This window comes from Maylandia zebra, linkage group LG19 (assembly GCF_041146795.1).
Source record: "Maylandia zebra isolate NMK-2024a linkage group LG19, Mzebra_GT3a, whole genome shotgun sequence".
NCBI lineage: Eukaryota > Metazoa > Chordata > Actinopteri > Cichliformes > Cichlidae > Maylandia > Maylandia zebra.
The window spans coordinates 23,873,290-23,896,268 of record NC_135185.1 but is presented as its reverse complement, the minus strand read 5'-3'; the positions used below and the strand labels follow the sequence as shown (position 1 = coordinate 23,896,268).

Here is a 22,979-nt window from a genome sequence, read left to right as displayed (position 1 = left end):
GCTACAAAGACCTTGATTCCCCCAAGAAATTGAGTTGTGTCTCTAGTGGATAGCATCTACAAAAGTCAGTCATCTTTGTAGTTTTACAAATAAGTAAACTTCAATTTGTTAAAAAAAAAAATGGATATATACATGTGTGTGTGTATATATATATATATATATATATATATATATATATATATATATATATAACATTTGGGGGTTTGTATGTAGGGAATGCACTAGAATATTTAATGATATGTAGATTAATGTAATCAGTTGTGGTGTATGAATATGATTACACTTGATAAATAGTAGTCTCTGCTTTTTAATTTGAGAGAACCACATGGTACATGTGTGTGTGTGTGTGTGTGTGTGTGTTTGTCTGTTTGCTATTTCTGTATGTGTTTGTGTGTGTATGTGAATGCATCCTTGTTTGCTTCTCACTTTGTCACTGCTGATGAGCAGTGGAGGGGTGAATGGTTCAGAGACATCAAGAAGGCATCTGAAAAGCGTCATGTAAAGATCCCACCACCGCAGACATCTGCCAAGACACTCGCGCTATTACAATTGCAATCACAAACACTCAGTCAAAACACATCAATTATTTGTAGTCCCATGTGTGAATTATTACCCCATATCCAACTATTTACTTCGCATTTCACCCATCTATTTGAATACAGAAAAAGGAGAGGTGGGATGGCTTAGCTTTTTATTTGTGGAATGAAATAACTGAATACCAAATGCATAGATAAAAAGCATGGCAGCGTGTCCTGTCCACTTCCATCACTGTCTGAGAGAGGAGAGACGTATGACCATCCCATTACTATGGTAACTAGCCACTCTTTTCAGAGCTGCCCGGGTGTGTTTCTTCCCCCAGCAGTGACGAGAGGGCATAGCTGACGGGGCCTACACACACTCGCACATGCAAACACACAGATTGGGAGGGTCTGGAAGACGCTTTTCTTGTGAAATCTACATGTGTGGCAAATCTAGACAGAACAATACAGTGACCAACACGCATACATGCTAGTGTGGTGACATGCAGACAGTAATAAGTAACAGCATTAGGAATTGTAACCCACCGCCTTGTCAACAATTTATTCTTACCCAAAGTCTTTAAAGCCAAACAGTCAGCTCAGAAACATTAATTGAATCTAACTCTCACTGATGATTGAATTCAATATTGGAAAGAGTTTAATACAGCTGCCATTATACGCTATTTCTATATTTGTTATGCCTGTGTTTCAGCTATTCCACAAGTTCAACATATTAAACATGGCTGTAAGTGACTAGCTTAGAAATGAGTATTGCATCTTTTTAATTTTACACCCTCACTCTATCATAAATTTCACATAGAGCAGTTCTTGTAAGTAGTAGCTTCAAACCTGGGTTATTCATTTTTCAAAATGCCATTGTCATCAAAGTATGCTTTGCTGAGGTAAAAGTACTGCAGATGAATAATATACTGCCACCTCTTTTTGGCATGTGTCAGCATGTTTACTTTTATTGTGTTTTTTCTTCTTCTAATTTTTCCTATAGAAATGTTATGAAAGAGAATGTCAGGCACTGTGTGTATCGGTAATATATGATGAATTTGAGATGTTCATTTAATATAATATAGACTGCACAATGTCTTCTGCATGCCAAAATGCATTGAGCTAAGTTTGATGCACTCACACAGCTGTTAATTTTCTTCTAGGTTTTTCACCTAGGATTTGGTGCATTTTACGAACCATGCTTTTTTATATTTTCCTATAGTGTTATATTATTATACAATACTCATACTGTAGGAATAATACATGATAGTTTATTATTTGACGTTATCCATCCTTGTGCCCTTTTTTACTAAAATATTTTTTCATCTTTGTGATTTTGATTTGTTCCTCTTTATATTATTAATGTCACGTTGCAGCTATGTTGGCGTTTCATTGATAAAATGAAAAAATACAAAGTGGAATCAAGTGAATGTTAAAAATATATTTTCCTCGTATTGTTTCTTTTTTTGTTTTGTTTTTTAAATCCACGATCCTGCAATTCACCAGTTGTATTTGTGGCTTGTTTCTGTGAATATTTTAACTTGGTCAAAAAAAAGAAAGAAAGAAATGAAACGAAAATCCACGGAGACTCTGATGCTGTCTGGTCAGAATGTCCGTGCTTTGACTGGACTTTATACAGTATCTGCGCCATGGCTGATGTGCCAGCTGCCTTTTTAATGCAGTCATACTGCCATCTGTTGAGATGAAGAAGGAATACATTTCATTTGCTCTGCGCTGCAGTTTCTCTATCATATTTCTGTCAGCTAGTCTTCTTATTTTAAATGTTTAATTTGTTGTTTATTTTTCCACACTAAGCTACACATTGTGTCCACTGCAAAAAATTAATTTTCTAGAGGATAGACAAGACAGGATGTGTGTATGTGTATGGACTTTTCTCGCTCGATTAGCAGCTTCATTTTGCTGCGACACAGAATGATTGATTCAGCCTGTGTCATGCAGAATAGACATTTCACACCGTGGTCCTGTGCTGGTTATACCTCATATACACTCACACACAGACTTGTTTAACTTCACTACTCCTGACAGTTACACTTTAACGGCTATAGCATTTTATTTTGACATAATTCTTCTGTGGCCAGGTTAAGTTGACGCTTCTCTTACCAGCCAGACTAAGAAATGTTGCTTCACGGAAAAGAAAAATATGAAAAGACAGAAGAGACGAGGTGGTCGCAGCTGGGGAGGGAGAAAGAACGGGGGATGAGGGTTGTAGTTTCAGCATCATTCAGTCAGACAACATGCCCCTCAGCTGAAACAGCGAGACCCTCCCCGATTCTCTCGAATTAGGGAGATTAGCGGGAAAGCGCATAATGCAGGATGATGGAATTTGTCATAATTTGCATTGTCCTGGAAAGATTCGGCTTGATAGAGCGATGCATGGAGAGGCTTGTCATGTCCCACGGGCAGGTCATAGAGGAAGCTTGGCAGAAATGATTTTTGCGATATGTGCATCAGTCGTAAAAGCCTCACAACCAATTTGTCAAAAAATGTGAGGTCGGGACAGTTGAAGGCAGCAGGGCATTTTGCCTAACGCAATGAAAACCCATGCCCCTCCATCACTCTTCATTTTCAACCCAACTCTGGTGTGGCACAGTAGTCTGAAGCAGCACACAATTATATTACATCAGTTTGAAGTATTTGTTATGTTTATTTGATCGTATTTCTTAAATTTAACATCATTTTAGCAGCAATAAATGTGTCCAGCAAAACACAACACAACACATATTTTATTTTATTTTTTTAAGTTTACATTTTTTATGACGGGGAAAGATGCATTTACTTTTTTTGTTTTGTCTTTTGTTTATGCCTGTTGACGTTCCAGTGTGTGTCCCTTGGCATCCAGCAGTCAAGCTCCTCTGACCTTGGTTATAGTACTGACTGGCAGCTCCTGACCAGCATTAAGTTGACTAGAGCTGGCATGGCAGTGTTACTCTTCCACAAGGTTCATTGTGTATGGAGTAGGCATGTCGAGGGCAGACATAACAGACAGAAAATAAAAATACAGATGAGCTTAGTGAGGGTGGGGGGCTGGGGAATAGCCAGTGCCCCTCAGACTGACCACACATTGCTTCAACACTGGGTCATTATACTTGCGTAATATTGCATATTTTGCTAAAATTGTCACTGTGTCTTCAACATATGTTTATGGATTGCTTTCAAAATAAATGTTTCATTTTAGACCTGAGAGCACGCATTCAGAAATGCCTCTTCTTTGTGCAATTTATATGGCTATTTATGTCGCAGTTTAAGTAACACTGATGTCGTCTGACAGTTGAGCATACAGGGGTTAGGCTCAAACTGGAACACAAACAGGATGACAAAAATAAAGAGAGTGGAAAAAAGAGGAGGGAATAAAAAAAAAGGCAAATATCTTTTCCCCTTCCCATGAAGCCTTAAATGAGAAGACTAACATGGTGAAAGATTTGGGAGAAGGGAGAAAGGTTGTGGTTCTCCTGAAAGGTTTGTATTTTCGAAATGAGGTGTCAGAAGAGGCAGGATTTCCTCAGGGCGTGGCACAACACGAGCCCATTTCTTATCATTTCCCACTCCCAGACGTGATCTGCTTTGAATTCACTAATGCTGAAAGAACCCCACTGACTTGAAGCCAGTTTGAGATGAAATCACAGCACACATCCCTGACAAACTGCCATCCACCACACAAGGATTAAACGGTTGTTGCATATCAAATCTGCGCCAACAAGCAGGAATAATATATGCACTTAAATACATTCAACAAAACTTCAAAACTTCAACCTCAGTTTTTGATCCCCAGATTTTGAACTATTTTGAGCTATTTGCCAACCCTAAAGTATTCAAGAAAAGAAGAAAATTACCAAAGAAAAATTTGTCACATTAAAAATGCTCCATATGGGATTAAAAGTAAACCAAAGAATTTTCCAATAAAAGTGTTTTTTATAACTTATACATCAATTTAGGGTTTCAAATAACATTTAATCGCAGTATTGTGGGTTTACATGTGGTCTAGTGCTTCTTACACATCATACAATTTTACCATTTTATTCTGTTCCATTTTCCAGCTTTCAAAAATCGTCATAAGTCCTGTGCAATGTAACGCTTCAACAATGAACAAGTTGCCTTTTACTTACTCTTACTCCGTGGTTAGTCTTCACTATATAAAAAACATGCAACAGCATTTTAACAAATTAAATTTCCCAAATATTAGTTACATTTTGCATTTAATTACTGACAGTGTAGCTGATATAGTACTGCCATTGCCCCATTAGCTTTGTTATATGTCCTTGGATAAAGGAAAAGTTACACCATATTAATCTAACCTATTTTACACATTTTGTATTATCATTTTCCTAGTTAAATTATGCATGAGGTCTCAATGGGGAGAAATGTGACCATTAGCATATCTGATAGGAGTGGTGGAGCAGTTTTCCACCTCTCTGTCCTTGGAACCAGGCAGAAAAGCCTGACTGTTCATCAATACCAGGTCATTTTATCCAGGCCTGCCTAGTTCATCTATACCATTCCAAGGCTCTGCTAATGACACTTGGAGATGTCTTCAACGGGATGGGGGCCCAGAGGGCTTCGACACCGATGTGAATATAGTCTAGCACTGTCTGGTCATCTCTGGAAACCCTTTGACACAAACTGCAATTAGAAACACCTCAGACACACCAGTCTGAAACGAGACACTGTTAAGGACTGGGAGTGGACACAGCCAGGCGCTTCCTGAGTACATTTACATACGTTCTACTGTCTGCGCCTCTCAGAGAGGGAAAAAATGTCTTTGAATTTGGTGACCTTTGGATGTGTCATTGGGTTCATTAGAAGAATCACATTGTTTTTACCGTGGAATAAAGGTCAGTAAAGTACAGCACAAAAACACAAATTAGTTGGAAAATGTTTTATCTTCTCAGTTGTTCGGTAAATTGGAAGCACGGATCGTTCAAGAAGGGTTTTTTTAAGTTTGATGTTTTGTTATTATAGCTGTGTAAATCTCAGTTATTGTTACATAATGAAAAATGTCTCAACATGGTTGTTTAAACTAATGATGCGTGTTATTCTCAAACATTGGTAAATGAAGAAATAAATAAAACCAGCTCGGAACCAACTGACTAATATTAAATCAACTTTCAGTCAACCTTATTTTGGCAATACATAGCTAATATTATTTGATATTTAAATAAAATGAACCAACGTGGACATATAGCATTGATTCACTGTGAAGACTGGAAGATAGCACTTTCTCCCTTTTCTCTGCGGGCCATTTAGATCACTAAGGCTAGCATTTGAAAAATACTTACCTTGTTATAGAAAGTTTAATGTCATATGCAATTGTTTGACCCTTATGAATATTAAAGGATCCCATCTCTGGCCTATTAAAAATGCATGTGGCATTGTGGTTGTTGATCACGTTTAGAACACCCATGCAAATTGGACTGTCTTCCTGTCAAGGCCTAAGATGAATAATGTAGTTGTGTTGTATATTCAGGGACACACCATTGACAGTCAATTAACAAGTTTGATTGGTGTGTGAACTCATTCTTTTGAACTGTTAATTTTATGTAAATAGTATTCGCTCTCCCTTCTCTGCTGTCTCTCTCCCATCCAGGTTCAACACAGAAATATGTTCCCCCACCACCACAAACCCCCCAGATCCCCAGTTTCACCTCCCACTAAGAGTAACCAGAGTGGGATCCTTAATAATTGATCATCACACACCTGCTAGGGAGCAGCTATGGGAGTCTGCCTTTAACAGCCAAGGGACCCCATGCTAGACCCTTTTGATATTCAAATTGACAAATTGTAGCTGGCCTTTATGAATTTAGAAAGAAGTGAGGTCTTTTCATAGGGGATGAGCTTGTTAAAAGATTCTGGCCACCCATCCAACCTGATGGAGCTCTTCTTTGTTGGAGTGGATATGATGGCATTTGATGGCTCATAAATGGAACGCCAATGACAATTTGTTGTTGATGTGTGGGAATCTGGCTTTTATGTTAGCCAGTCACAGTAACGCTGGCTCTTGGGTAGATCATTGTAGCAGGTAAGTGATCCGGTGATTGATCCAAATGCTTGAAAGCACTGGAGGCCTTATCTCCCCTCTCTTTGCCCCCTCACTCGCTCACATTGCTTGCATTTGTCTTCTCTCCATCTCTTGTCACTGTTCCAGTAATTTGCAGCAGCAGAGATGGAAGCAAAAGATTCATCAGAGCTGAAAAGTGAGGCCAGGAGTTGTGATTCATGGAAGGCACATTTGATTATGGAAATAGCCATGATTGCGTCTGACCTCTAAATGGCTATGTAGCATGTTGTCCTGTTAGTGTTTTAAATGGAATTTCTAAATGGTACACGGCCTGCTTCAGGTTTTCAAGATTAAATAAAGTGCCATCTGTGCGGACCAATTAGAAGTGAATCCTACAAGAAAAAGTTTAGTTTGAATTGCAGTGAGTGTGGAGGAGAAGAACTTTAGGGGTTGTCCAATCTCAAAGAGCCCTTCGTAGACAAATTACAGGTTCGTTTTTCATTAGGGCTGTCTACTGTACTACACTAGCTGATTTACATGCTTCATCGTAAAAAAAAACTCTCTCCTGTGCTGCAGATGGCTGCAATGCAACTGCTCGTTCTTCAACAGTTCCTCAACATAATAGTAACACAGATTATTCTTTAAAACCCCAAACTAAAAGCTTCTTTGTCTGTGGGTTTGATCAAATTGACCTGTGAGACTTCATTTGAGATGTGTTTGGGCGGTGTGAGAGCATGAGACCAACCGTAAAAACATGTCTCGCTACCCAAAAGCATGTGAGCTGGCAACCGTCTGCACATGTGATGTAGATAACTAACAGAGGAAAAGCCTCGGCCACCAATCCAGCAGTTCACCAGTGTTTTCATTTGGAAGATAGTAACATAACACACTAAAGCAGCCACCGAAAGCGTGAAAGAAGACCTTTAAATATGACTTTTAGTTCATGCTTACCCTGGTAATCTTGCAGTTAAATACATGACCCCCAAGTAGGTCTTTGCAAATTAGTAGAATACCTTGTTTTGGGCTGCTACTCCCTGGAGATCCGGATCCTTCAGAGTAATGCTATTTTCATCTTATCATCGGCATTTATTTGCATTGACCATCAGCCAGTGTCCAGCACTAATGCCATCCAGTCTCGAGCACTGGTGAGCTACAAGGTCTCTAAAGACCTGACCTCCTTAATGCCGCTCCTCAGCCCTATTCGTCTCTCTGCATTAAACAGATAGATTTTTTTCAGGTTTCATTATGCAAGGAGCTTATTTCTAACAGAGGTATTAAAAGAAAATTGAGCTTATTAAGTTAATTATGCTTATAAATAACACTGGTGCCACTGAGATATATTGGCAGACCTCTCACTAAAAAACAGCTTGTTTAAGAACTGTGAAATGAGAATGGTTGGTGATAAGATGCTGAAAATGGGGGGGCATAACTTGTTAATTAATTCACTGCTAATCAAACATGCTTATAATTAATGTTAATCTGATTATAGCACCTTTTTCAGTATTGTACTTTTTTAGAGAAATAAAACAACTTTTTGAATTGGACTGATTGCACGTTTTAAACACTGCTTATTTTTATGTTTCCATTGTCTCTGCTGGGATTTTGATTTTGAGATCATGAATCATAGTTGTGTTGTGGGTAGCACTAGCACCTCACAGCAATCGTGGGTTCAAATCCATCCCAGGGACCTCTATAGTCGTTGGGGCTCCGCTAGTCATGAATTCTTGTTAGGATGAACCCATACTGCTTCGATAATGTTTAGATTCGGGGTCTGGGGAGGTCAATCCATGACTGATGTTGTTCCATTCTGTGTTTTCCTATCCACGTTCTTTGCGTGGATAGAAAAACAAATGCTTAAAAAAGAAGCTGTTGCCAATTAGATGCTTTCCAGATGTTGTACCTCTTTACTGACCTCCTCCATACATGTTGATGATAATTTCATCCGTCCACCCATCCATCCATGCAGGGTACACCATGTGCAGATTACCATTCTCTCACAGAGCTAATACAGAGAGACAGACAACCATTTATACTCTCATTCACACCTATGGACATGTAGTTAAACCCATTAACTGCCTTAGGTTTCATCAAGCAGTGACCTCTGGGTTTGCCAAGTGGTTTGAATGAGAACTAACAGGGACATGGTTCTCATCTGAAAAGGGTAAAGTGCCTTGTTGAGTTTTGGGAAGAACCTCAAGTTGTGGAGTTCAATTGTCTTGGACACAAAGTGAATGGGGAGATGGATGATTTATCTCAATTTCTGCAATTGCTGTATCGTTTTGGAAAAAGAGAAGTGAGTCTGTATGTTAAGGCAGGGAATTTACTGGTCACTTTACATTCATTCTCTCTGCTAATAGTTAAAAAAAGGCTTCCTTAAAAGGGTGTCTATCACTGTTCTTCCATATGAAGGGGGTTCTGGCATCTAGGATGCCACCTGGACAGCATTTAGGTGAGGTGTTTTGGGCATGTTCAATCAAGAGGAGACTCAGACGATGGATCAAGGACACGCTGGATATTCTGAGATTATGTTTCTTGGCTGACTTAAGAACGCCACATTATCTCAGCAGAGGAGCTGGAGGCAGGGACCAGAGAAAAGTGAATTTCTACTTGGTTTGCTCCTCCATTACCTGGACCCAGATTAACTGTGCAAGATAGATGGATCCAGTGGATTGCTAGGTTAGACTATGGCAGGCATCGGCAACCTTCAGCTTCAAAAGAGCAGTTTTAGCTCCTCCTACCAAGCAGCAGGAGAAATTTTTAAATTTGTTTGTCTTTTATTACAATTTTGCTAATAAAATAGATATTGTTATCAGTTAATTTGAAGCAAACTCTGACACCATATATCCCCACTGTTTCTGGTGCTCAGCAGTGACTCCTGTCAGGTGGCTGGTGCTAGAAATGCTCTGCTCCTTCTTAGTTTTTATATGTGAGATCAAGATACTAAATCCACAGAAAGATAATATGCTACAATTATTAAAACATCTAAAAATGCAACTGTATCTATTGAACCAATCCCTTACGTGAAACATAATGAAAACTAAGATTTATTTTCTTTTTAATCCATGGATATCACATTTTGTGGCTAATGTTCCATCAGATTCTAGCATGCACCCTGCTGATTTCTCAGTATGCTTAAATTTATCTGCATCACTCCACCTATTGATAATATCTGTCCACACACAGCCTTCAATATGCCCAGCTAACATAGTGGGTTGTTAATGCTTAGTCTGGGTTTTTACCATACCATTGTAACATTTTTCCTTATATTTCTTCTCCAGATCAATGACGTGGTGTTCTGTTCTGGCCAAATTGCTTTGGTACCCTGTAAAATGGAGTTGGTAAAAGCTGCCACCTACACCCAGGCTCACTTGTCCTTCAGCCATATGAAGAAGGTTCTGGAAGCTGTGATTGGCAGCTTGACTCTGGCTCATGTTGTCCAGGCCCATTGCTACACTACAAGGCACCAAGACATCCAGATCATCCGTGCCGTCTGGGAGAGCATGCTGAGAGCCACAGAAGGAGAGAAGGTCAGTCACTCTGGAGTGAGATTTTTATTTGTAAAATTTATGCCAGAGCAATGTCTGACTGTTTTATCATGGATGCAGAGGAAATATTGATCATACTTATAAAATGTTACACCCACATAAGATGAACACATGTTTAATGGATTACAAGACAGTGGGATCCATGCATCAATGAATAAGTAAAAGAAGAGAAACTTGATTTGGTATCCAAGTTTTTCAGAGAGGCCTTTCAGAATTGTGGTTTATAGTTGTGAAATAAGGCAAGATTTCTCGCCCCTCTTTGCCCCCTTGAGACCCAAGCCGCTGCTACTGATATTTACCAGTGAGTGCACTCATGAAAAGTTGATGATGTGGGAAACGCTGGTGTCTTTGATAATGTGGAGCTTGGCACAGAAGCAGATGTCTTCCTCAGAGCCTCCCTAATCCTTTGCCCCCACACACCATTTTGGAGCTCCGTTCAACTCTCAGAGCAGCTTATCTCCCTCCTTACCCCTCTTTCCTGCCACCTCCCTCCATCCTTCCCTTCATTCTACCGCCAAGGCTTACAACGCCACTCCATACATCTAATAGGGGCTCCAGTCTCCCTTGGCAGCCCTTCTCCTCCCACAGTAATCTCTCTAGCCATGGGAATAGGGCCTTAGGGAGAAATGCAGGAGCCCACCTCCAACATGTGGCTTGGTGGAGTGGCGAACACTGTTAAAGAGTGGATAGAGAATGTCAACATCATGTCAGTTAACAGTATTTAGTAGTATACCAGAATATAAAATTCCAAATATTATTTAAATCCTGCAGTCGTGTATATATAAAACTAGAAATTTCTGAATTCTAAAATATAAACATGTCATATAGATAAGTCTAGTATAGTGATTAGGTTAGTGTTGTTCTGCTTGTCCTTGTAACTCACATTGGAATAGAATTTTAAAGCATTGACAGTGTAGTGGAAATTTGAAGTACTGAGTGAGTCATTCACATAATAACAGGGCTAACTGAGGACAATGCTTTGGGGGGCAACCGGACTAGGTTCATATCAGAGGTCACTGAAGATGTACAACTCCATCCATCTGGTCTCCTTCCAAGCAATGTGTCAGAACAATGAAAATATTCATTCAACTGACCTGGGATTGCTACCAGGAGACCACATTTTAATTTCAACTGACTCCAAATTAAACAACAGTACTTGACAGATCAGGGTGCCTCACCTATAAGCAGGGTGCTGGGTTACTAGCCTAACTCTGTGCTCTATCACCTTTTGTCTTTGGTCTAGCTTTTGACATGTCATCTTCCCTTGACCCCTACACTTTGCTCTCTGTGCTGTAGATTTATAACACACAGCAGAAGAAATACAGGGAACACACGAAAGAACAAAGACAAGTGCTTAAATTATGAGTAGCTATAAGTTAGTGACTTATTAAACCAAATTTATAAAGCCTTTTCAAAACAAAGCTCAAAATAGTTTTAGGGGAAAAGGATACAGATGATATGTAAATATATGCATCTCACTAGCAAAAAAAATAATAACAACATGCTGTGTGAGGTTAAAAACTGTTAAGATATTACACTTAAAAAATAGTTAGAAAAACGTGTTGGATTATGTGGTCTTATTCTTTTATATGCAAAGATATAAAGGCCCAGCAGACCTGTGAAGTGCAATTTTATAATATTAAGAAACACCAGTGCCTAGTGTGTTTGTGAAGCTAAAGGGCCATGTTGTTGTTGTGCGTTGATAATTTCTCTAATCAGGTGGATGAAGAAGCTTGCAGGGTTAATTGGGAGCATACTGGAGTCGCTACAAGTGTGAAATTGTATTTACGGTGCATTAAACCACAAAGAGCCTGTTTGTCTGTGTGCATGTGTGTGCAGAAGGGTTGATGAACAGGGAGATGTTGATGTGATAAGTCAATAAATGTTAAACAGACATCCCTTTGTTTAGCAGCAATAGCTTCTGAAAGCATGGCAGCTTTCAATTGTTGTTGTTTTTCTCTTTTTTTGTCTATTAAGGTTTAAATGGAACTTTATTTGCACATGCACAAACGTCGAGTTATTTTGCAAAAGACGAGAGGTTCTTAAAGAAATGTTTGGTTTTGAAATTTGGAAATAAAACGCTGAATTTGCAGTGTACAAAGTTTCTTTTTTGTACACCACAGTAAACATGCTTACTACGGGAGATTTAAGGAACTGTGGCCTCTGCTGTGATTTTGAAATACCCTCATATTCTTCCACTTTTCGCCTCACTGACATGGCCCTGTGTGTTTCATTTACAAAAACAGTCTGATGAGCTTCAGAGTGGAATCTTGAGAAAAGAAGAGTGAATGAGGGAGTGAATGGGAAGGGATATTATAGCAGACTGACAGCACTACAGTAAGTGCTGAGGCATAGAACCACATGCTGAAGGCATCCTGCTGGGCAGGAAATGTAGGGGAACTGGCTAAGCAGAGCAAGTCCCATCAGCTCCCTGCTGTTCCCCGCCTTTACACCACTTCCTTATTACCGTGTTTACCGTTCGGCTTTCACGCCTCTTGGCCCTTCAACCCTGCACACGCTCCAGGCACATGGACGTGAGTTAGAGGGAGGAAAGTGGGGAGAAAGAAAACAAACATAAGGAGAAGCAGGTCACACCCCATCAGTGTGGAGAGCTGAGCGCAGCAGATTCAGACTATATGCTTTTACCTGCTGCCTACAGAGAGAGCACAGGGGGAGTGTTTGCCTGCCCTGGAAATGAATTGGCATGAAGTAATGAGCGTGCTAAGTGGCTTGCGTATAGCAGAATTGAACCATCTACACGCAGCCACCTGTCAGCCTGCCCCACTTGCCTCTCCAGCACTCAGCTCCACCATATATCAAATTAGATTTTTTATTAGTTTAATGTCATTAATAACCTCTCCCCAGGTAGACGTGAGTTCTTCCCCTCTCAGTCCACTGCAAGAGAAGCATGATCCGCATCCACAGATCATACACACAAATGCAGAAACATACACAATTTTGCGATTTAAACACATTTACAGAACCGCTGAATAAACATCCCATGAATTCTAACATTGTGGTACATCGATTACAAAAAGGCAAAATGAAGTAGATGTAACATTAACAGACAGCTCTAACAGAAAGTCAGCAACTCTGCTGCGACAATAATGTCCTGCCAGAGGCTAGAGCACTGCGCTGAAGTCCCTTGTAGACAGTCGGTGGGGTATAGCATCTTAGCATTCAAGGCCCCGCAGGGTGGCCTTTAAGCCTGGCTGAGCAAGACCCCTCTGTCCTGTCATTCTTCTCTTCAGTTTCAGCTCTCAGTCCTCTGTTCAATCACTATTGACAAGTGGAGAACCAGTTCCCTCTAGGAAAATACCTAGCCTGAGCCAGAAGTGCTAATATAACATTTATCAAAGCATAGGACACGTATGTGTGGTGTCACTTTGTCTGACATGCTAAGAGGCTTGAGATCACATGGTAATTGTTCTGCTTCTCCTTCTGAGATTGTTATTGTTGATCACTGCAAGCTAGCGCTCTTCAAAATCAGTAAAGAGTAGCGAAATCTTAACCTAACCTCTTTACACACACTCATTGTGGACACCTGCATTTTTCATGTTTTTTTTCTTCTTTTTCTAACTCTCCAAGTCAAGAGGTTAGCTGTTGATACACAATTAAGCATTTGCTGAAGTTTTATCTGAAGGTAAGTGCTACTTCAGTGAATGTGGCGGTTTGGGTCATGACAGGTTTGTCTGCTGAAGGGACAAAGAGGCCGCCATGTGGCTTGTCAATGATTTCTTCTTTTTGTGAGTGAATATCAAAATAAAATGTAAGTAACCTGTTATTATTCTGCACTTACGAAGTGGGGTGTAAGTGGATGAAAATTGATCCAGCAAATTGAAAGGGGGGGGGGTTAAGTGTTTTTGCCCTATCGACTCTGACTGAAATGACGGTTATATAAAACACTCATTTCTCTCCCATTAGCAGATGAAGCCACAGCCAAGTATTATTAGAGGGCCACATTGTAGCACTGCTCCAAGACATTTTGTTAGTGCTAATGGCCCTCAGTCCAGAGGAGGGGGAAAAAAAGGAGAAATTTTGGCCCTGCAGTTAAATTGGAGGCCATTTCTCTCTAAATGCGTGCGGTGAAACTGCCGTCACATGTTGTGGATGATCTTCCTAGAAAGGTGAGAAGTCATTTTGATAGGACCTGCCATGTCAGTGCATGAAGCTCAAATGAATGCATTTATGTGTTTTATTCATGGTGGCTGCAAGCACGATGGATTCTTTCTGAATTGTTTGTACACTATCATTACCAAGGGTCACCTCCCAGTCTCACATTAATTGATAGTCTGTCAGTCTTTCAAGTAAAAAGCCTGTCCTACTGCCGTGTGGTAGCATTTGGGATAATGCTGATGGAGTAGTGTTTTTGTTCCAAAGACGCAGCGTGAAACTCAGCAGGAGGGCCATACATTTGATTGTAGTGCGTAACACAACATAGTATATAATTTGCCACCCAATTCATTTCAGTACCATCTGTCTACATTGCAGGACTTGTTGTGGGACTCTGCGATCAGACGTGTGCCGTTATTGGTCGTTGTGGTACCTGCCTTGCCCAAGGGTGCAGCCGTTGAGCTTCATGCAACTGCAGTTCGTGACGATCCCACCCAAAGGACTTCCTGTCACGTGACTACAAAGATAGCCTGTGGATCTATAGAGTGTTACACTCTACTGTCTGCTGACAGCCATAGTGCTTCGCTTTCACTTTCCCTGGCTGTCCATGGTGATAACTTGGAGGCCACTGATGTAAAGCATGTAACAGAAGAAGTTGGCACTGCATTCAGGAAAGCCACAAAGAAGATGGATGCTAAGCTGGTGCCACAGTGTGCTAGGGTGTTCTTCAAGTGCAGCCACTCACTGGCACAGCAGATTGTTAAAGGTATGTCACGGGCTTCACTTGTAACATTACACACACACACATACGTGCATTTAAAGTGATCCAATATGTGCGCCCATTAAGAGGATTTATCCTAAATAGGCTGCTTTGTTAGAAGGAACACGTGTGAGATATACTGCTCTTCTGAGTTAAGCTGCACATCACTGTATTAATGAAAACAAAGTGACTCGCTGTCTCTCTCTGCGCTCTTGTTTCAAAGAAAGTTTGAGCTGACACTGGTTAAGTCAACATAAAGTATTGAAGGAAACCGTCTCTCCTGAGGATCTCAACTCCTTCCTGTGTTTAATTATTATAACTCATTTGTTGTGTCTGCACTGTGTACAGTAACCCAAGCAGCTGGCAGTCTTTTGTCATCATTACACTTTCATACGCCGCCATATTGTCGTCCCAGGATTCTAGGTTCTTGTCAAGACAAACGTGGAGCGGTATTTGTTTTATCCTGAGAGATGTTCTCTCGGAGGGAAAAAGGGCGATGAGCACATCGATCACATAGGCTCAGTTGTCAAGTCATCTCTGAAGCAGTTAATTAACATTTTTGAGTTTGTGCCAAACCAGCCATCTTACTGTCACTTTTAGCTTTGACATAACTCATCACTTTGAGGATGTGAAATTACAGTTACCAGAAATGAATGAGAAAAAGGTTGCTCTGTTGAGAATACGTCTTGATATATGTGTGCCAGCCAAGCAGAGCTGTTTGTTTTTTTACCTAATTATATAATTGCTACTGAACATTGTTTCATTATATACAACTCTTTCCATTTGTTTCTTGTGTCATCCACAACAAAAGGAAAAGCTTGTTTTTCCAGATTTTGTTGTTTTAATAGAAACTGTTAGCCGTGTTACCGGGTCATTTGTGAACTGGAGCAAGCTCAACCTAGATATTTACCCTTGACATGTTTGTTTCTTTGATTATGGACCGCACACACTGCTTTCCTCAAACCATTTACTGACTCATCATTGAGGTAGAATTTGCTCCCGTACAGCACATGCACAACTAAGCCCTGGAAGCTTACCCGTGGGCTTTTTTATGGGTCACAGCCTGTGCTCATTGGGTGATGAATCCAAAAAGTCAAAGGAGGAAAAGTAACACCTCTGGCGCAAGCAGTCACAGTGCTGCAACTGCCGCTGACAGCGGGCAGACAGACACCACTGGAGCAAAATGTGACTGCACACCCCCTCCTTTCTTTGGTTGCGTTAGGATTCACAGTTGATAGACATGACATATGGTTCGAATGAAACCTTTAAACATCTTGTCTCAACTTGTTACTTACGATAGAAAGGTTCCTTCAAAGATAGAACCTCACAACTCAAGAAAATAAATCTTTTTTTTTGATGGACCTAAATAGTCTTATTTTACAACAAAAGAAAAAAATATATAATTAGAAACAAATCCGTTATTTTGCATAATGAGTAACAGAAATTGAATAAAATAAAATGTAGGTAATTTAACAATGTAAGCCTCAGCAGAACTGACAAGAGCTACAGCTGGGCGCGGTAATTCTCTGTGGGTTCATTTTTACAAGAAAACTTTCACATTACAAGAAGTCATGTGGTTTGGCGTTAGCATAGAAAGATTGCTAAAGAGAGGTGTGCAAGCCTTGTGCTCCTCCGGTTCCTCGGCTTCTCTCTTTATTCTCTTCGGACTAAATAAACAATTTTCATGAGCCAACACTTGCTAATTACCACCTCGTTTACCGGTTAATTTGACCAGTTTGGAAGTCAGTGTAGCACAGCTAAAAACCACTGGCTCTGGGCCTTAGCCACGGCTTAAAAGCCCCACAACCCCAGCAGGCATTATCCATTCCACACAGGAAGACCCCTTTTCTTTCCTCCCCACCACAGCCTTCACTGACACCCCTCCTTCTATTCACTTAGGCTTACAATATTTATGTATTAATCGCTTCAAACAAAATGGCTGTTAATGTTTAGCATAAAAGGGTGTTGTGGGCATTAGTAATGTTTTGGTTTTGAAAACAGCCTTTTCAGCTCCCTGTGTGTTTGCCGTGAAGCAGAATAATGACTGGTCCTCTTGGGTAGATGGTTTAGTCTCATCTTATGCTAATTTGATGGCTTTTTGAATCTTACAGCTTCTGTCCACCGAGCCTCACAATGAGGCTCCCCATGTAGCCCCCAAAAGGGGGGCGGGGGGCTAAGAGACCAGGGGAAGGGGATTGGGTATATGATGGGAAGTACTCATCGGACTTTGCGTGAATTTTACAGAAGCTTTTATAGGGACAGGAGGAAAGAGGCACTCTCTCTTTGCTCACTTTTTATCTAAAAAGACCAAAAAAAAAAATCCCCACAAAAAATTGCGTGGTCATTCATGTCACCTTCACCCCCCTCCTGCCTTCCATCCATGCATGTCTGTGCACACAGACACTGAAAGTGACTCTCAAAGAGAGAGCACAATTATTTCCTATCCATTGGTACAAAGATTAAAACATCCTGACATAAAACAGGCTTAGCGCACAAGGTGTGATGAAGGGTATGTTTCTTCTCTTAATAAAACCATCCCCTGTCTGTGATCGCCATAGCTCATTCAGTTGTCAGCTTGCCATCTCTAGAGGATCCCGCTTCCCAGGGTGTGCCACATGCTCTGATAACACATATTTAGGCTTTTAATGCCCCCCCACACAAAAGGCCTATGTTCAGTGGGGGCATTTTAAGCTGTAGTGCATATTAGCTAATTAGGGTGTGTGGGCTCTTTGTAAGGATGTCTGACATGCTGTGTGTGTTTCAAATGAAAGAGAATGGGGATTATTAAATAGTGCAGAACTATTGTAACCTCTGTGTCCTGATTTCTCTTTTTAGAAGTTCATACAGATGTCACAGAGTACTATATAGTACTAGTAGATGTTATTAAAAGAGCACTAGTTTGTTTTTGACCACTCTGATTGAAGGTAAATTTTAAAAATTTTTTTATTTTTGCCAAATATAATTGCTAATGTAACATAAGTAAGGTCTGTGATGCTACACTTACGACAGCGTGGTTCCCAGATGTTTAATTCTACGACCTTGCTGGATTGTAGTGACCACACCCAAGACTCATCCGACGTGCTGCTAAATTAGAAGAAATAAGGCAGGACAGTCAACCATGAGACAGGAACACTTGTGATCAATTAGTGCACAGAGCAGATGAGGGAAGGACCAAAATCCCAGCTGGCTACTGCTACATAGACAGGCTGTCATCAAGAACAGCCTCTGAGACACTCAAAGAATTCTCACATGTCCACTGTTCATCTGTAGCCACACACAAACGCACGCGCACACACACATACACATGCTCTAACAACATGTCTCAGCTCCAGCGAAGCTGAGTGACAGCCCCAACACAGTTTCCTAATATCCCCACTCAACAAGAGTAAAGGATGCAGTCCACTAGATACCCCCAACAAGCTGCTCAATTGTCCAAAAGGGCAAATTGAGACCCCTTTAGCCCCCTGTAGGCCGCATGTGTCTGTGTATGTGTTTGGTCATATGTGTCTCAAAATTTGGGAGGGGTAGCCTAGAGATCAGTCCTTGCTTGACCATATGCTTGCACTGCAGGACGGTGAATGAAGTGGGGGTGGGCAGCTGTAATCTGCCAAGTATTTAAGAATGCCAATAATTTGTAAATGGGCCGTGTTCCCTGGTCGAAGGGTAAATGTAGCCTCTGTCCTGGGACACCCCCAGTGGGGCATCTACATGAGAACATAATGTTCAACTCCTGCGAAAGTTTTAATGAAACTAATGCTTTTCTTGTCCTCACCCTTTTACCCACCTCCCCAAATCTACTTTTCAGGACTTGAGGAAACTTTAAGAAGCTCAGTAGCAGAGTCCAGTCCATCCATAGCACTGGTTCCAGTCCTGGACTTGCCTGACTCCCAGATCTTCCACCTGTCCTGCTGGCTCAGTTTATAGAATCTCAGCCAGAGTCAACAGCCAGACTGAAGCCATACACAGCTCTGGAATTTAGTGGAGCTTTTCTGGAGGAAGACACTGACAGACTAACACCTAATGACTTACAACAGGACATCAGTGAATGTGGAAAAAGAAAAACGGCGTAACTGCTCATTAATGTTTGACTGTTTTTTTTGTTTTACAGCTCGTTGTTGAAAAGCAAAGCCGTATGCGCCTGCAAGTGGTTTTAACAGTGTGTGGTTTTGAGGATGTTTTTAGTCCACTTCAGACCCCAGAATGAAGGCCGGTAATCCCCTTTGTCCTCCACTGGAGACATAGACTGCAACAGCTGTTATTCTACCTCTGAGACAAAACGTATGGAACTTCCACAACCTTAAGCTGCGTGCCAAACAACAAGAGACTGGAGTTTGCAAAAGGAGACACTGGTAGTGTCTCATTCCATGTAGCGATAAACTGTATCCTCTGATATGTCATTGCTTCTGGTAGAATTTCTTTAAGCACACTAGCTAACAGCCCTCATAAAGGCCACAGCTGAAACCATCTGCTCCACTGCAAACCTATAGATTTACTGTGCGACTGGCTTGTGGCTGTTTTAAGTGCATTAGAATGAGGTGAGAGTTTTTCTCTGTCTCTCGTGCTCTGTGAGATTCAAGGTGTGTTATTATTGTGTAATAGGCAATCAGCACCAAGCACCTGAAAAGATTAGGCCTCTTTATGTTTTCTATTGATTCTAAGGCTGCCTGGTTAATAGGAGAAAGACGCTACCACACACAGCTGCAGGGCATGTGTGTGTCCTGTGAACGTAAAAGTGTGTGTATATGGGGTGCAGGGGGTTGTCAGTGGACACAGTGTGACAATGCGCAAAGAAAATAACACCATTAACCATTGCTCCTGGAGCTTTTCTTTTCTCAAAGATCATGAACTGTATTGATAATTTGAGTTGGAATACATCTTCACTCCAGCTATTCTCTTCATCGCACATGTGATGGCGGTGGAGTTGAGTGGGCTTATCGATCTTCACCCAACCCATCACGGCGCTGTTTTGATTGTTGTTATCAAAAATTGAACAACGGAGGGGGCCAATAGAGCCTGAAGAATTTTATTGAAGGTTGAAAAAACACAAACAAGCAATTATTCATGAGAGCGAGCCAATCCCCCATAAATACAGAGCGTTTAACTTTCACCTGGTTTTTAAAGGGCCCAACGTCAGGGAATTTTTTTACCTGTCAAATGTGTATCAGTGTTGTTGTTTTTTTTTGTACGCTGATTTTTGTGAGTCAAGTAAATAGCTGTAAATGTCATCCACAAATCTTTCGCTGTATTTTAATGTTGTCCATAAATCTTTAAATATACAAATCTGAATAAAACAGAGCCAAAGAAGTCTTTCCTATGTGTTTTTCCTTTTTTTTTTAAATATGTGAATTCCAAGCAACATGCTACCAAATCTGTGCTAAACAAACTTGCATGCTCAGCAGTTTTCTGTTTATTGCTTTACAAAGGATATTGAGAAATGTAATTTTATTGTGCTTTGAATCCTCTTTTTGATTGTGAAACAGCGACAGTACAAGGAATTCCCATGAAACAAACTGTTAAAATTCAAGAGTCAGCTTCTCAGTAAATACAGAGGAGCAGAGCCACTGAAATTCTTTGCACGACTACAACTTGTCAATCATGCGCCAAGCATTACATTTCGTCTTTCAGTGGGAATGTTCTCACAGAGACACAGACGAAGCGGCAAGTATATCATCACAAGCCAATGCGATGGCCTATGGCAGACGCACTTCTTTGTGTCCTTACCACTGTGGTGCCTCACAAAATGAATACAGACAGGGTGACATTTATTTTTCAAGAGTGTTTTGTCAAATGTACATTTTCTACCAAGCTGACCTGCAACCACTCTACCAACAAACTGGCTGTTGTGGCTAATATTGTCCTTTGTGCGCAGTGTACCAGCCTCGGGCCCTTGTCATTGTGGCCTTGCACATGGACTTTAACTGTGTGTTTCTTCCTCTAGGCAAACCCCGCTGATGTGTTTGACTCTCTTTCCCCATAGCAGTGGGCTACAGAGCCCAGCTCGGGAGCGGCCTCTCTGCATGAGACGCCTCCTCGTATTGTGGTCTGCTTGCCTCAGTGACTGTGGTTTTGTTTGTTTTCATGTTTGAATCCTTTTCCTTTTGTAATGCATTGTTTTCGTCCCCTGACGCATTGTGAAAGGATGTCTTTATGGTCACAGCTCTGACTTCATGAAACTTTCCTCATGCTCCTGAACTGGGAAGCTGAGACTTGTTATTAAGTGGTGTTTGCTGCCCTCATGTGGTCAGCGTACAAACTGCAATTTAAACGAGTAAGAGCAACCAGTTTCACTCTTTTCCTATTATATCCTCAGTGAAATCATGTGTGAATTTAGCCAAGCAGGAATACAGACAGAATTTGTTTACATTTACATCTTATTTGCAAGATCACTGAAATATTTCTTTCTTTCCCCCCACATTCACATCATATGAAGGTACTGAAATGCTGAATCCATATCTAAACAGTACGGAATGGAGTATCGCTCTTTCCATACTTTTGTGTTTTCATTGACTAATTTATTTACGCTCATGCCCAGTCGACAGGTATTTCAATATACAATAGCATAAAAAGCACTTGTGAAAGTAATGTGCTTACAACTGGTTCACTCTGGTCATTGTAATAATGAGCCAGCCTGAAAATATCAAACAATATACCAAAGCTGTAACACTAGAACCCCTGAACAGGATGCAGTTAATAACAATCTAGTTACGCCTGTCAGTAAGGCTATGCCTGTTGATTATATTCATTCGTGTCTTAAATATGTCATATTTATCAGTTCTTTGTTAGATAAACAAAATACTAGAAGACTGAAGATGAATGTTAGATCCATAATTTGTTTGAGACACTGTTTTCATAGTTGTACACCACCACAGTAGATTTTAAATGGAAGAATATGTCACTGAAGCACAGGATTCCAGCTTTAATTCAATATTTGTTTGTTTGCAAAGATTATATTAACTATTTAGGAATTTAAGAAATTGATTTTAGTGGCTCAGAAATAATTGGACAATTAACTGACAAGCAGTTTCATGGCTAGGCAAGGCCTGTTCTCTTGTTATTCCATGGTAAATCAAGCAGTTATAATATAAATAAAGCAGAAATATTGACTTTGTATTTCATAATTACCACTGTAATTTTAAATATGAGACCCAGAGAGATTCCAGTTCAAGTAAGGGAGGCCATAATTAGGCTGAAAAATTATTAATAACTAAACAAACTTTAGCCATGGCCAAATAAAATAAAGCAGCTGAGACATACCGAACAACCAGAAAGAATAAATTATTATTATTATTATTATTATTATTATTATTATTATTATTATTATTATTATTATTATTATTATTATTATTATTATTGACAACACTCAAGCCACGAGTTGTCCTCGCAATCTTCGGACTGACTGATAGGAACGAAAAATCTTTGTTTCCTACGGTATGTTTTAAGGAGTGAACATGCGTCCTTGCGCTTTTCAGATCTTTAGCAGGAAGGCTAAGACGCTAAAAAATAAATAAGTAAATGCTTTTGTCTTTGGGGCTTCAGACGTCTATATGGAGTACTGTTGATTTACGCTTTTACACAGCTCAGTTGTTAGTTTGTGTACATGTCCCTGCTGTTGGCGTCTTTTGCGAAATTTGACGTTGTTGGTATATTTTCAATTTCATACACACAGGAAAGTGTCACGCATTAGTCATGTCACATGTAAAACAGTGTTCCAGTTATTTGTAATTTTGATTCTTTTTAGTTTGAGTTTGCCACATGTATTGATTGACTGATCTAGTTTGAGTTTATTCATCATTCTCTATTTTAATCTTTAGGTACAGTGAGACCAATGCATTGGTGTGTCCTGTATGTTCAAAAGCTTTTTCATTGCCATACACACTGAAGCAACATCATCTCATCCAATCAGACACCCCTTCATCTGTAAAGTCTGGAGAGGGCTTTTACACAGGCCTGACTGTGACAAGACTCTGGCATTAGCAGTCATATATGGGGCCTCCTCCGGCTGTCCGAAAAATATGCCTCATGCAAATGAT

General features: G+C 40.4%; 1 protein-coding gene across 2 annotated transcripts in view; it reads left to right on the top strand.

Moving 5' to 3' along the window:
• The window catches only part of dph6 (diphthamine biosynthesis 6), a 56,452-nt gene extending 36,196 nt beyond the window's left edge, over positions 1-20,256 (top strand). Inside the window, exons 13-15 of one of the 2 annotated variants that reach the window (XM_004540357.4) lie at positions 9,810-10,058; positions 14,568-14,955; positions 18,755-20,256. In XM_004540357.4, the coding sequence (XP_004540414.1) occupies positions 9,810-10,058; positions 14,568-14,955; positions 18,755-18,873 (756 nt within the window). In that variant the 3' untranslated portion in view covers positions 18,874-20,256. Of the gene's footprint in view, positions 1-9,809; positions 10,059-14,000; positions 14,204-14,567; positions 14,956-18,754 lie in introns of those variants that run through there. The other variant, XM_076877475.1, reaches the window with a different exon arrangement.
• The last annotated feature ends 2,723 nt before the right edge of the window (positions 20,257-22,979 follow it).